At 47.7% G+C, this 14664-nt stretch overlaps 1 protein-coding gene across 2 annotated transcripts in view; it reads left to right on the top strand.

The window, feature by feature from the left end:
- CEP164 (centrosomal protein 164kDa) overlaps positions 1–14664 on the top strand; it is a 97433-nt gene that overhangs the window by 39444 nt on the left and 43325 nt on the right. For both annotated transcript variants that reach the window (XM_011926850.1, XM_011926848.1), the window contains exons 5-8: positions 3817–3975; positions 4382–4516; positions 5448–5525; positions 13880–14263. In XM_011926850.1, coding sequence (XP_011782240.1) covers positions 3817–3975; positions 4382–4516; positions 5448–5525; positions 13880–14263 — 756 coding nt within the window. The remainder of the gene's footprint in view (positions 1–3816; positions 3976–4381; positions 4517–5447; positions 5526–13879; positions 14264–14664) is intronic.

A 14664-nucleotide genomic window follows, 5' to 3' on the forward strand; every position in this document is an offset into this window, starting at 1 on the left:
ATGGTCTCGATCTCCTGACCTCGTGATCCTCCCGGTCTCCACCTCCCAAAGTGCTGGGATTACAGGCTTGAGCCACCGCGCCCGGCCCAAGCTATTCTTATGCCTCAGCCTCCTGAGTAGCTGGGACTACAGGCGTGTGCGAACATGCCTGGCTAATTTTTGTGTTTTTAGCAGCGACAGAGTTTTGCCATGTTAGCCAGGCTGGTCTCAAACTCCTGACCTCAAGTGATCTGCCTGCTTCGGTCTCCCAAAGTGCTGGGATTACAGGTGTGAACTGCCATGCCTGGCCTGAGAGCTAATATTCATGAGAGACGGAGGCCAGAACCTCTCTCTGCCATCCAGTGAGCTGTTTCTGCTCTTTGCCTCCTAGCGTCCCCAGAAAACCACATGGATAACCTGTGTCAGGCTTGTGTAGACCATATTTGTGACTTCACTCTTGAGTTCACTTCCTCCCCTACTGGGATTTATCAAATGGCTGACCTTGCCCTATCATTCTCCCTTTGTCCCTTTAGACTCACCATATTCTTCATTCAGAAGTTAAGTTGGATCAGAGACCGTGGGGATCAATCTGAATTTCTCCAGCTATTCTTTTGCTGTTGCCCAGCTGTAGCTTTACCCAGTTGTTTGCTCTGCTTCCTAATTGCTGGCTTGCATTGGTTCTCTGTTAGCTTTAATAACTACTGAAGCACTATAAATATCGGATAAGCTGCAGATTATCCTGAAAGTTTTAATTAGCCCAATGGCAGTAAGTTTATCTGCTCAGAAGGACAACTCCATGCATAGCCCCATACTCAGAGTTAATGGCCGTCTATAGAAGTTGATCAGCTAGGAGCCAGGAATGTATAATTTCCCCGCTAACTGCTGATTTGGTCAAGGCCTGGGAGAACGAAGCCCTCAGCATGCTTGTCTCCCTCCCTCAAGCCCCCAGCACGTTAGCAAATTAGCCATGTTAGGAGTCTGTAATTTTCCATAAATACAGTGTGGGGATGATTTTGCTTGCTGATACATGGGATGGTTGGAAGGGCTGAAACCAGGAGGAGCATGCCTGGTTTGCCCAATTTACCTTGAAGAAGCTTTCTTGGGCTCTTCTCCCCGGCCCCCACCCTTTTTTTTTTTTTTTTTTTTTTTAAGAGACCAGAGTTTTGTTCTGTTCTTCATGCTGGAGTTCAGGGGTGTGATCGTAGCTCACTGCAGCCTTGAGCTCCTGGGCTTAAGCAATCCTCCCAAGTAGCTGGGACTACAGGTGTGTACCACCATACCCAGCTAATTAAAAATTAGTTTTTTGTAGACATGGGGTCTTACTATGTTGCCCAGGCCAGTCTTGAACTCCTGGCCTAAAGTGATCCTCCTGCCTTGGCTTCCGAAAGTACTGGGATTAGAGGTGTCAGGGACCATGTATGTCCTAGGCTTTTTTTTCTGCCACAGCCAGAGCTGGTATAAAGTACTGTCTTAGAGATAGCCTTATGTTCCAGTCCCATCTCTGCCCCTCACTGGCTCTGTAACTTTGGGCAGGGTTCTTTTTTTTTGAGACAGGGTCTCATTCTGTAACCCAGGCTGGAGTGCAGTGGCATGATCTCACCTCACTGCAACCTCTGTCTCCCGGGTTCAAGTGATTCTCCTGCCTCAGCCTCCCTCAGTAGCTGGGATTACAGGCACCTGCCACCATGCCCAGCTAATTTTTAAATTTTTTTTAGTAGACACAGGGTTTCACCATATTGGCCAGGCTGGTCTTGAACTCCTGACCTTAGATAATCCGCCTGCCTCAGCCTCCCAGAGTGCTGGGATTATAGGTGTGAGCCACCGTGCCCAGCCTGGGCAGGGTTCTTGACCTCACCAACCTCCATTTGTTCATATGGGGACTGTGGATAATGGCAGAACCAGTCTCAGGTGGTTGTGAGAGTAAAATGAGACATCGCATGGAAGGTGTTTAGCCAGTGCACTGCTGGCCAGTGTTACGATTATCAGCTCATTTTCTCCTTCACAAAGATGTTCTACAACAGGCCAGGTAATTGTGGACATGCAGAAACTCAGGAGTGGTTCTTACCTTTCCTGAAGAGCACCTGATGCAGAAATGGGCCCTCCTGGGAACCCACCCACTGGTCTGGCCCCTAGGCTGAGGCTACAGGTGAGAAGATGGATCTTCGGAACCTCAGCCTGACTGCCTCTGGGTTTCCTTTTCTCTCTTCAGTCCTTGTGGGATTAGGGAGGATTGGAATTTTTGTGTCATCTGAGACATTTTAAGTTTGAGAAATGAATTTTGAAGGGGTCTTTGTCAATTGTCACCAGATTGCCATCTTTGCTTCTGATAAGTCTAGATTATTGTAATGTGAATCCCTGTGATGGTGGCAATTTTATAATGTTGGTGTAGCCCTGGGCCACTCACAAAGGCCCCTAGCACTCATCTCCTTGAGCTTCTCTGCACACCTAGTCAGGTGGCAAGACACGCATCATCTCCATCTTGCAGATGAGTAAACTGAGAATCGGAGAGTCTGTGAATAGCGGGAGGTCTCACGAATTCTGACTCGCAGCCTGATTTCTTTCCCCAGCCCTTGCTTGCAGGAAGGAGAACAGGGAAAAGAAGGGACCTGGTCAGCCCCGTTACTGCCCTTCAGCAAGGCTCCTTTCAGCCACCTTCCTCATCAGTGGAAAGGGGAGAGAGTCCTTCTTTTGTTGCTCATGTGTATTTTTTTGTAGTTACTGTTGATTTTTTTTCCAGACAGGGTCATTTTTATTTTTTAGAGGCAGGGTCTTGCTCTGTCTCCCAGGCTGGAGTGCAGTGGTTATATCTCACTGTAACCTTGAACTCCTGGGCTTAATTGATCTTGCCGCCTCAGCCTCCCAGGTAGCTAGGACCACAGGCGTGTGTCACCATGTCCCGCTAATTTTTAAATTTTTTTGTAGAGACAGGGTCTCACTCTGTTGCCTAGGCTGGTCTGAGATAGGGTCTTGTTCTATTGCCCAGACTGGAGTACAGTGGTGCCATCATAGCTCACTGTAGCCTCCAGCTCCTGGGCTCAAGCAGTCCTTCCTCCTCAGCCTCCTGAGTATCTGGGACTACAGGTGCATGCTACCCCATCTGGCTCATCTTTCAAATATTTTTGTAGAAATGGAGTCTTGCTATGTTGCCTAGGCTGGTCTAGAACTCCTGACCTCAGGTGATCCGCCCACCGCGGCCTCCCAAAGTGCTGGAATTACAGGCGTGAGCCACTGCGCCTGGCCTTCTTTTCTTTTTTTTTTTTTTGAGACAGAGTCTTGCTCTGTCGCCAGGCTGGAGTGCAGTGGCGTGATCTTGGCTCACTGCAACCTCAGCCTCCCGGTTTCAAGTGATTCTCCTGCTTCAGCCTCCCGAGTATCTGGGACTATAAGCACATGCCACCATGCCTGGCTAATTTTTGTATTTTTTAGTAGAGATAGGGTTTCACCATACTGGCCAGGCTGGTCTCAAACTCCTGACCTCGTGATCTACCCGGCTTGGCCTCCCAAAGTGCCGGGATTACAGACATGAACCACTGCACCCGGCCTCCTATGTGGCTTCTGAAAGGAGAGCAGAACCCCATGTGGCATCTGCCAGATGTAAAAGAACTGTTTACTGTGAGACAGCATGAGACTTATGAGAATCAGGAAACCAGCCTGTGATTTCTCACACAGTTGGCACAATGGTAATTTCTGGATGTTGTGTTTCATTAGCAGCCTCTGAGCGGAGGTGGTTTAAATTTGAGCGTGCAGGATTTAGATGTTTTATTTTTATATCTGTCTCCGACACTCTCAGAGCCACATGGTTTCTTGGGTTGTAACAAGATGTTTTCTGTTGCCCAGGCCCTGGGTTCCTCATTAGCCCCAGTTCATGTTCCTCTTGGGGGCCTGGCTCCTTTACGAGGCCTTGTGGATACCCCACCCTCTGCCCTTCGTGGATCTCAAAGTGTGAGCCTGGGGAGCTCAGTGGAGTCTGGACGTCAGCTTGGAGAACTCATGCTGGTAAGTACTTTCTCTTGTGTTCAGTGTCTGTAGTTCCTATGGGGCCCCCATGGGCCATACTAGGACCTGTGGCCTAGGGGTGAAAAATAGATGGAATTGGTGGAGTCCTCAGAGTTCATAATCCAGTTGGGAAAATGTAATTCGCACCTGTATGAATGTGGACTCTGGGCTGTGGAGGATAGACGCGTGCTGTAGGGACATCAGTGCTGATTTCTGAGTCTCCGCAGTCAAGGCAGTAGGAGTGGGCGAAGGGAGTCATTGGTGTGTGCTGTAGTCACCAGGTCAGCTTCATGGACATGGTGGGACTTGATCTGGGAGACATTGACATAGAGAGTGGGGAGGAGCGTTCTAAAGGTCATTCCAAAGGTCTTCCAAGTGAGTCCTTTGACTGTCCTCTATTTTGAAGCCTTCACAGGGTCTCAAGACATCTGCTTATACAAAGGGTCTCCTGGGCTCCGTACATGAGGACAAGACTGCTCTCAGCCTCTTGGCTTTAGGAGAAGAAACTAATGAGGAGGATGAGGAGGAGAGTGACAACCAGGTAATGATGAAGTCCTCTCCCTGGCCTGGAAACCCTCCGTGCTATATTTTTTCCTTTTGAAAATGTTTTTGCTGTGATAGAAAAAATATGTAACATAAAATTTGCCCTTTTAACCATTTTAAAGTTAAAATTCAGTGGTATTAATTACCTTCACAATATGTGCACCCAACACCACTGTCCATTTCTTTTTTTTTTCTGCACTCCCCCCTACCACTATTCATTTCTAGAACTTGTTCATCATCCCAAATAGAAACTGTGTACCTATTGAATGAGAACTTCCTATTCCCTCTCCCTCCGTCCCTGGAAACCTAATCTGCTTTCTGTGTCTATGAATTTACCTATTCTAGGACCTCATGTAAGAGGAATTATACAATATTTGTCCTTTTGTGTCGGGCTTATTTCACTTAGCATAATGTTTCAAGGTTCATCTATGTTGTAGCATGTATTAGAACTTTGGTCCTTTTTAAGGCTGAATAATATTCCATGGTATGGATATGCCACCTTTTTAAGGCTGAGTAATATTCCATGGTATGGATATGCCACATTTTGTTTATCTACTCATCTGTTGATGAATATACATGGGTTGTTTCTACCTTTGGCTGATCTCTGTGCTTCTTTTTAAAAAAGCAAGATTTTTTTTTGGCCCCTGGCTTCATTTCTTCAGCAGTCTATTATACCTTCTAGATCTGATCCAGGAAGTACAGCCAGCAGAAAGCACCTTGGCCACTTGCTTGGTGCACAGCATAGTTTGTGCTGGATGGAGAGCTGTTTAGTGAGGCTGCCTCAGTGGTGGTCCTGTTCTGAGTCCTCTGAAGCCCTGCCGGGGCCTGCCTGCCAGCTCAGCAGTGCCCCGCTTTTCCCTCTGCACACCCCTCACCCTGGGCTGACCAGTTTCCTCAGACTTACCACTTGTCATCATTTTTGTCTCTAGAGTGTCCACAGCCCAAGTGAGCCTCTTAAGAACCTACACCTGGACATTGGGGCACTGGGGGGTGACTTTGAGTATGAGGTAAGAGCCCTAAACCCTACAGGCAAATGTGTCAGCCTGGCATATCCCTCCTGTTTTTATTAAGCCCCCCTAGTTTGTTGTAATGCATATTTGGAAAAACAACCGTTTTGTCCCAGTCCTTCCAGATGGGATTTCTGGGGTTTGGGGAAGGACAAGAATAAATGAATGGATTCCTGTCCCTTCCAGACCCTGCCTCTAAACAAGCAAATGTCAACACTCATTATGTTGTTGTAATACCTAAAACCTCCAGTGGTTTTTTTTTTTTTTTTTAAGAGACAGGGCCTCACTGTGTTGCCCGGCCTGGAGTTACAGTGGTGTGAACAGAGCTCACTCCTTTGAATTCCTGGGTTCAAGTGATCCTCCGCCTCAGCCTCCTGAGTAGTTAGGACTACAGGCGTGCGCACCCATGCCTGGCTACTTTTTACCTTTTTTGCAGAGATGAGGTCTCTCTGTTGACCAGACTGGTCTCAAACTCCTGACCTCAAGCAGTGCTTCCGTCTTGGGCTTCCAAAGTGCTAGAATTACAGGTGTGAGCCATTGTGCCCAGCCATGTGTTTTTGTACCTAGAAAGGAGCTTTCCCTACCATGTATCCTTTGTTTAGTGTCCAATGTAGTCATTTAAATATAACATTTCTCAAAATATTCCTTTTTTTATTTTTTTGAGACGGAGTCTTGCTCTGTCACCCAGGCTGGAGTGCAGTGGCGCGATCTCAGCTCACTGCAAGCTCCGTTTCCCGTGTTCACGCTATTCTCCTGCCTCAGCCTCCCAAGCAGCTGGGACTACAGGCGCCTGCCACCTCGCCCGGCTAATTTTTTGTATTCTTGGTAGAGATGGGGTTTCACCATGTTAGCCAGGATGGTCTGGATCTCCTGAGCTCGTGATCTGCCCGCCTTGGCCTCCCAAAGTTTTGGGATTACAGGCGTGAGCCACCACGTCCGGCCACATTTCTCTAAATATTCTTAAAGTATTTAAACAACCAATGAATCATGAACTCAACAATTAGATTTCCCCAAATATTTAAATATTGGTTGCAGGCTCAATCAGTTAAACTTTTCACAAGTCTAATATATCAAGTTCTTTTAAATACTTTCAATACTTTAACATCAAACAAGTCACTCACACTTTATTAGAATGATCACAAAACTGGCCAGTAAAACAGAAGTGCTTATATCCTGAATTTAAATTTGTTTTCTCATTATCCCTTATTATTTCTGACTTGTTTCTTGGAAATCACCTTACCTTAAGAGCCAGGGTTAGTGTCTGAGGTCGCTTGAGGTTTCAGATGTGCTGGCTGATAGTCCTTGATTTGGTACTTGAGACCTGAGTTGTGGGTGACCCAAGTCTTGCCATTGGACAGGGCTTTTTTTTTTTTAGCACTGGATGTCACTCTGTTGCCCAGGCTGGAGTGCATATCAGCCTCCCAAGTAGTTGGGACCACAGGTGCCCGCCACCACACCCGGCTATTTTTTGTAGAGACAGAGTTTTGCTATGTTTCCCAGACTGGTCTTGAACTCCTGGGCTTAGGTGATCCCCCTGTCTTGGGCTTCCAAAGTGCTGGGATTACAGGTGTGAGCCATTGTGCCCAGCCTAGGACTCTTTTTGTAGTTAGACTTTGCCTGTTCCCTCAGAAACTGTTCAGCATTTTGGCTTTGTACAGTCAGATACCTTTCGATTATGACTTTACAGTTTCTTGCCAAATGTGACACTTTTTTCTTTCTTTTTTTTTTTTTTTGAGACGGAGTCTCGCTCTGTCACCCAGGCTGGAGTGCAGTGGCTTGATCTCAGCTCACTGCAAGCTCCGCCTCCCGGGTGCACGCTATTCTCCTGCCTCAGCCTCCGGAGTAGCTGGGACTACAGGCGCCCACCACCTCGCCCGGCTAGTTTTTTTGTATTTTTTAGTAGAGACAGGGTTTCGCCGTGTTAGCCAGGATGGTCTCGATCTCCAGACCTCGTGATCCGCCCGTCCCGGCCTCCCAAAGTGCTGGGATTACAGGCTTGAGCCACCGCACCCGGCCAATGACACTTTTTTCTAAGTGTCCCGTTTTTATTATCAAGCTGATACAGGTCTGCTTTGAAACTGTTCCTTCTGAGTGGGGCCTAGTCTGGAAAGATTAAATCTAAAGCCTTCAATTTGTTTAGTTCCCTGAAATGACAACTTTGTTTTCTTCTCCACCACCAGTAAGACCTATATTGATAAAAGGAGATGCTCAGGCTTTGTGCCTAGAAGGTTGACCATGTATAGGACTAGGGGTGTCAGAGGACTTATGGTTGTGGAGGAAGAAGACAATCTCTATGAGAATGAGCAAGTTGAGGCTGGAGATTCTGCCCTATTCATTTCTGTATGGCCAGGCAGCACCTAGCCCACTGCCTCTGAAACATAGGAAGTGCTTAGGTATGTTTTGGTCAACAGTTGAGAGAATGAATTTGTGAATGAGTGAATGAGCCACGCTGGGACTCATGAGAGAGTATCCGGGCAGGTTGTTTTTTTCTTCACTTGGCTTTCCCAGTTACCGGATAGAGTGGGTACTTGGTCCCTGCTGTCAGCTGGTGGATTGAAGATCCTGATGTGGATTGATTATGATTTACTTTGACCTTGGGCTTATTAATATTTACTTCATAATGGATTGTAAATGTCAACAAAAAAGGCTTTTTCTTCTTTGAAAGGTGGATTTTTTTTTTTTTTTTTTTGAGTTGAAGTCTCACTCTTGTCCCCCAGGCTGGAGTGCAATGGCGCGATCTTGGCTCACTGCAGCCTCTGCCTCCTGGGCTCAAGCGATTCTTCTGCCTCAGCCTCCCGAGTAGCTGGGATTACAGGCATCCGCCACCATGCCTGGCTAATTTTTGTATTTTTAGAAGAGACGGGGTTTCACCATGTTGGCCAGGCCGGTCTCAAACTCCTGACCTCAGGTGATCTGCCCGCCATGGCATCCCAAAGTGCTGGGATTACAGGCATGAGCCACCGTGCCCGACCTGAAAGGTGGATTTCTAAAAGCTTTCCTTCTGGTGGCTATGTGCTTCTCTGGGGGGAGTGGGCACTTTTAAACATTTTATAACCTCTTTAATATAAATAGGCACCCCAGTGTGATGAGGGGAAATGTCTGGAGTGGGTGGTGTTAAATACACCTCCTACCCCTGTCTTTAGCATCCCCGCAGATTTAGTTCTTTTTGTCACATGGAGTGTTGGATTCCTATGTTCTAACTGAAGGCAGGAATCAGGGCTTTTCCTGTTGGGAGTGTTAGTGGTGAGGGTGAGTGGGGGGGTTTCAGGACAGCCAGTGCTGCCTCTGCTTGGGCCCTGCTCTTTGAAAATGGCTTTTGTTTCAGTTTTCTTTGGATTCTCTGAACTGCCTACCTTTCCCCACTCCTGAGTGTCCCATACAGCCTAGGATGGAGATAGACTTCTGAGGCTAGTTCTATCCTGTCTCACTGAGCAGTCACTTCGCTCACGATTCCATGAGAGGGCAGTAGGATGGCAAGAATGCATCTCTTGTCTCCTCCCTGCTCTCCTGCTTTCCAACTTAAACCCACTTCAAGTCTATTACAGACTGAAGAGAGAGAGGTTCATGGAACCAACACTGAACAGGGCGAGCAAAAGCCAGGAGGCTGAAGGGTAGTCGAGCAGACTTTATGTGGCCATGTGGTGCTGGTGAAAAGCCCATCAGTGGATCAAAGTAGCAGGAGGGAGCCTGGGCTTAGAAATAACAGGATGATGTCAGTGCGATTGGAAAGTGCTAACAACACTGGGGAGCTGTGCAAAGAATTGAGACCAACTGGGCAGGAATGAAATCTGAAAAATAAATTGGACTGATGATCAGCTTGGTGGGGTCTCTGTAGAACAGGGTCAATGCACAGACATGGGTTCAGTTCCTTGGCCTTCATGCCCTGTCCCCTGTGCTGTGTGGATCACAGGGGTCCTTGTCTTTGTGCTCTGGGCAGAAGAACCTCATGGCTTTTGGGGGGCATGTTAAATATTCATGAAATGATTCTTATAAGCTCTTTCCTGCTTTCTCCTCCTGCAGATGGGAAAGTCTTTTTTGAAAAAGCAGCAGAAATGTGCCTTGAGATACTCAAGGACCTGGAGCTGTGAAAGGAGGAGACAGAAGGAGTGTGAACAGGGATGAGCTGAGGGCAAAGCTGTGCTGAGACTGAGGCCCTGCCTTTGCATGCACTTCCCACAGAGCCCAGGGCAGGAGACTGGACTTCGGTGCCCAGAGTGTATACCTGGTTGGAGCTTCAGGCCTTGGGCCGGGAGACAAGGGGCAGGGGCCAGGTGAAGGGAGGTGCTCATGGGGTTGGATAGCTTCTCCAGACACTCAGCTCATGTACATCCATTTGTGGATAATCTAGAACAAATGCTTCACCTCCCTCTGCTTTCCCCACCCTCGAGGTGCTGTCCTGTGGTTGCAGTTAGTCAACATAGTGCAGAGAATGCAAGGTCGTTTATTTTAATATTACCCGTGTTTTACTGTTTTAGGTAAGGCAGACTAGAATGAGCCCCATCATGTGAAAATTTTCTTTTTTTTTTTTTTTTTTTGAGACTGAGTCTTGCTCTGTCGCCCGGGCTGGAGTGCAGTGGCCGGATCTCAGCTCACTGCAAGCTCCGCCTCCCAGGTTCACGCCATTCTCCTGCCTCAGCCTCCCAAGTGGCTGGGATTACAGGCGCCCGCCACCTCGCCCAGCTAGTTTTTTTGTATTTTTTAGTAGAGACGGGGTTTCACCGTGTTCGCCAGGATGGTCTCGATCTCCTGACCTCGTGATCCGCCCGTCTCGGCCTCCCAAAGTGCTGGGATTACAGGCTTGAGCCACCGTGCCTGGCCTGAAAATTTTCTTTTAAAGAATTTAAGCATAAGAATTGAGCTGGGCCTAAGATTATTGCAATTTGGCTATATTCTCTCGTGTAAGAATGGGAATCTCTTTTTAATTTTTATATTATGTTCATGGGTGCACGGGCAGGTTTGCTATCTAGGTAAACTTGTGTCATGGGGGTTTGTTGTACAGATTATTTCATCCCCCAGGCATTGAGCCTAGTACCCGTTAGTTATTTTTCCTGATCCTCTCAAGGATGGGAATCTCTACCTGTGTCTTGTATTCTCTGATTTTTGATAGGTTACTTGTTTTTCCGTCATCTTGAATGGTTAATTAATAGCTAACATTTGCTTAGCTATTTTTCATTTAATTAGCACTGTAATAAATATAGTCTAATCCCTGTATAACCATGTAAAGTAAATATTACATCTCCTTTTTGCAGGCTAGGAAGGGAAATCTCAACTCGTATCTTTGCATGACACGCTTATTCATATTTAACAATTTGGTCAACAAACCTTTGCTAAGCGCTTATTATGTGCTAGAAACTAAGTACTGAGGACAATAGGGAGCTAATTTGGTGAGGGAAACAGATAAGGAAATCAGCAAATACAATAGCTATTAAGGTAGATGATGGGGAAGGCTCATCTCAGATCAGCTGACCTAGGGATCAAGGAAGGCATCCTGGAAGAGGTGATGTGGTGAGGACCAGTGGGGAGTGTGTCAGGGTAGTGTGTATGTATGTGTGTTTTAGGAACTGCATGTCAAATTCCTAAATTATTGTGATGTTTATCCATAGGTGGGAGGAGAGAGTGTCTGAGGGTTTGGCTGGAGGTGAGCCATGAGAGGCAGGCAGGAGCTGGGCCTTAAGGGCTGTGGGCAAAGTGGGAGTTTAAATTTTATCCTGAAGGCCATAGGGACTATTTATGGTCTGATACGTCCTTTGCCCTCACATCCAAGGTGTATTAGTAGGCAGCCCTCTTAGGACCAGGTTTCACTCCCAACTTCAAGCTGGGGGGAGCCTTTCTTTAATCTTAGGATGAGCCTGGCCAGGGTGGATTGGCCCTGCTTGCCGAGTAAGGGGGTGTGGTTGGCCCAACACCCTTTGCCCACCCCAGGCAACTCCCACCTCCTTCTTGGAGGCCTTAGAACCCCGCAGACTGGATATGAGCTTCTGCTGAGTATGGGCCTTTGGTGGTATAGAGATGAGAAGGTCATTAGGCTCAGCCTGAAGCTGCTTCACTTGAAGAGGAGAAGTGTGTCTCCCTTCTCTTAGCCCAGTGGTCCTGGCAGATTTATTCCATGCTGGAGGTTAGGGATGCTGGGAGGGGCAGCACTGGCGGGTACCCACATGCATGCTGCCAAGGCGTGAGCTTCCTTTGTGCCTTCTCTACTTCCCCTTCTGCTCTTCTTTCTGGGACAGGGTTGGGCCTGATGATAGTATCACCACTGTGTCTAGTGGCCTCTTTGCTTTGGGCAGTCAAGGCTCATAACCAAAGCCATTGGGAATATTTCACTTTTCTCAATATTAGCTCAATTCCTTGAGGGCAGGATCCATAGTTTGTCCATATTTGGATTCCCAAGGCAGTGTTTGACACATAGAATGTGCTCAGTGAGTGAATGTGTAAGTCTCATTACATAACGTAAGTTAACATTCGTGGGACACTGACAGTGTGCCAGTCACAATTCTGAGTTTCTTAACTCACTTGATGAGTGCTAACTCATTTAGTCTTCCCAACAGTGCTCCCTATGAGATAAGCACTGCTACATCCCAGTATTTTAGCAAAAGAAACTGAGGCACATAGAAGTAAATAATTTGCCTAAGGTCACACATCTGTAAGTGTGGAGCCAAAATTTGAGCCTGGGCAGCCTCTGTCTCCAAAGCTGAGCTGTGAAGGACTCTGCTTTACTGACCTGTGTAATCATCCCTAGGAAGCCTGGGTTAGCTTGTCAGTGGGCTATCAGGCTTGCAGGAAGAGGGTCATTTGTTTGGGCACAGCAGACACTTTAACAGAGCATCAATAAATGTCATGCTTAGGGCTTCTTCTTGGACCTCTCCGCTCTCTAGTCGTCATGGTCCTTGAGTCTTCAGAATAGGGAATCAGGAAGTCTTAAAAATCCCTCATCAGAAGTTATTCAGTCTGGCAGCCCGAGTGTTAGCACAGATGTTTTCCAGGAAGAAGACTTCTCAGCCCAAACCCAGCAGAGATCCCTGGCTGTTATTTCCAAGGGAGGGTTTTGTTTTTCTCTTTTGACCAACTCTAAGGAATTTAGTGGAAGCAGCCTTGGGTTTTCACTAGTCTTTAAAGTGAGGTTTGTATGTGAGGAGCAGGGCGTGGCCGTAGCGATGCACTGCTCAGATCTGCTTCCGAGAGACCCTGCCAAGGGGAGCTTAGCAGATTGACAGCCTCCAGCGCTGCCCTTTCTATCCACCCTGCTTCATGGAAGTGTTCCCTGCTGGTGATGAGCCACAGCAGGGGTCTGAAAGCAGAGCCATTTCTGCAGATACGGGACTCTTCTCATGGCAGCCTACTGGGCGACTCTGCTGGGCTGACCAAGACTTTCCCAGAACTGCAGAAAGTCTGGAGCTCTGCTCACTTCCTTTATCCTTCGTAGACATCTCCCTTAAATCTCTTGCACATCTAACCCTAACTTGGCATCCGCTTCTCAGAGGACCCCAGTCGGCAGTGCTCGGTGAGGATGCCGTCTCCGAGGCTGCTGCTTATCAGCATGTGCCCGGGAGGCTTTAGGCACGAAGAGCACTCTCCTGATAATTTTTCCCCTGCTGCCTATTGAACATGAAAAATAGAAACTTGAGACTTCGCTGCCTTTCTCTCACATGATGATCCATCATCATCTTAAATAAATATTGGCTTTTGAGTCTGCAGTCTTATGATGTGGCTAATGGGGCTGGAGCAAGACAGATTTATTACTTGAGGACATGATAGGTGGTGGCAGAGTTGTATCGTCCAGTGTAGCGACTTCCAGGCCCACCAGTGGATGGGGATCAGCTTGGGTATATCCAAATCACCATAGAAATTCCGATTCTGGAGATCTGGGGTTGAGTCAGGAATCTGTGTTTTAAAAAGCTGGGTGGGCTGGGTGCGGTGGCTCACGCCTATAATCCCAGCACTTTGGGAGGCTGAGGTGGGTGGATTGCTTGAGGCCAGGAGTTTAAGACCAGCGTGGCCAACATGGCAAAATCCCGTCTCTACTAAAAATACAAAAAAATAGCCAGGTGTGGTGGCACACACCTGTGTAGTCCCAGCTACTCGGGAGGCTGAGGGACGAGAATTGCTTGAACCCGGGAGGCAGAGGTTGCAGTGAGCCAAGATCGCACCACTGTACCTCAGCCTGGGCGACAGAGTGAGACTTTGTCTCAAAAAAATATTAAAAAAAAATAAGAACTGGGTGATTGATAACCACTGGGGCAGAACTCAGGCACTGGCCTGTGGGAGTCAGGGAATAGCATTTCCATCTTGCAACATGTCTCAACTCCTTTTGCACATTCCTTATGTCTTCCTTTTTAACATGGTCTGTTGCTCCCTAGGAGTCTCTAAGAACAAGCCAGCCAGAGGAGAAGGATGTTTCTCTGGATTCAGCTGCTGCCAGTCCCCCTACTCCCTGCAAGCCCTCCAGCCCAGGTGCAGACAGCAATCTGAGCAGTGCTGATGGCAAAGGGCGACAGGGAAGTGGGGCAAGACCTGGACTCCCAGAAAAAGAGGAAAATGAGAAGAGTGAACCTAAGATTTCCAGGAATCTGGTGACCCCCAAGGCAGACCCTAGGGGCAATGACCCTGCCGAAGCCTCTGAAAAGGAGGCGCCAGAGGACACAGTAGATGCAGGAGAGGAGCGTTCCAGGAGGGAAGAGGCAGCCAAGGAGCCAAAGAAGAAGGCTTCTGCTCTGGAAGAGGGCAGTTCAGACGCCAGCCAAGTAAGTCACTGTATCCCATAGGCAGGGGTTGACTGTAGCCCTCTGCTACTCTGTTCAGCCCTGGGCAGGGTCCTATCCCCACATCTTTATTACTGAGTCAGGAGGTTCATTTGCATGTCCCTGCACTGGGCTGTCAGCATCAGCCAGAGCCCTTAATTGTGACAAATATGCCCAGGCCCAGCAGGCAGTAAAATCCGGAATGAAGCTGCAAACCTGCTGGCACTCGAAATTGAGAGCAGAAATTTGCTTTTCCATTGGCACCCTCCTGGAATGTTCATTTTCTTTTATCCTACTTCCTTTCCTGCTTCCTACCTCCCTCTTGTACTTTTTTTTTTTTTTGTCTTCTGTCTTTTTTGAGACAGGGTCTTGTTCTGTAGGCCAGGCTGGAGCGCAGTGGCGTG

This window comes from Colobus angolensis, unplaced genomic scaffold, assembly GCF_000951035.1.
Source record: "Colobus angolensis palliatus isolate OR3802 unplaced genomic scaffold, Cang.pa_1.0 Scaffold7, whole genome shotgun sequence".
Taxonomy (NCBI): Eukaryota; Metazoa; Chordata; class Mammalia; order Primates; family Cercopithecidae; genus Colobus; species Colobus angolensis.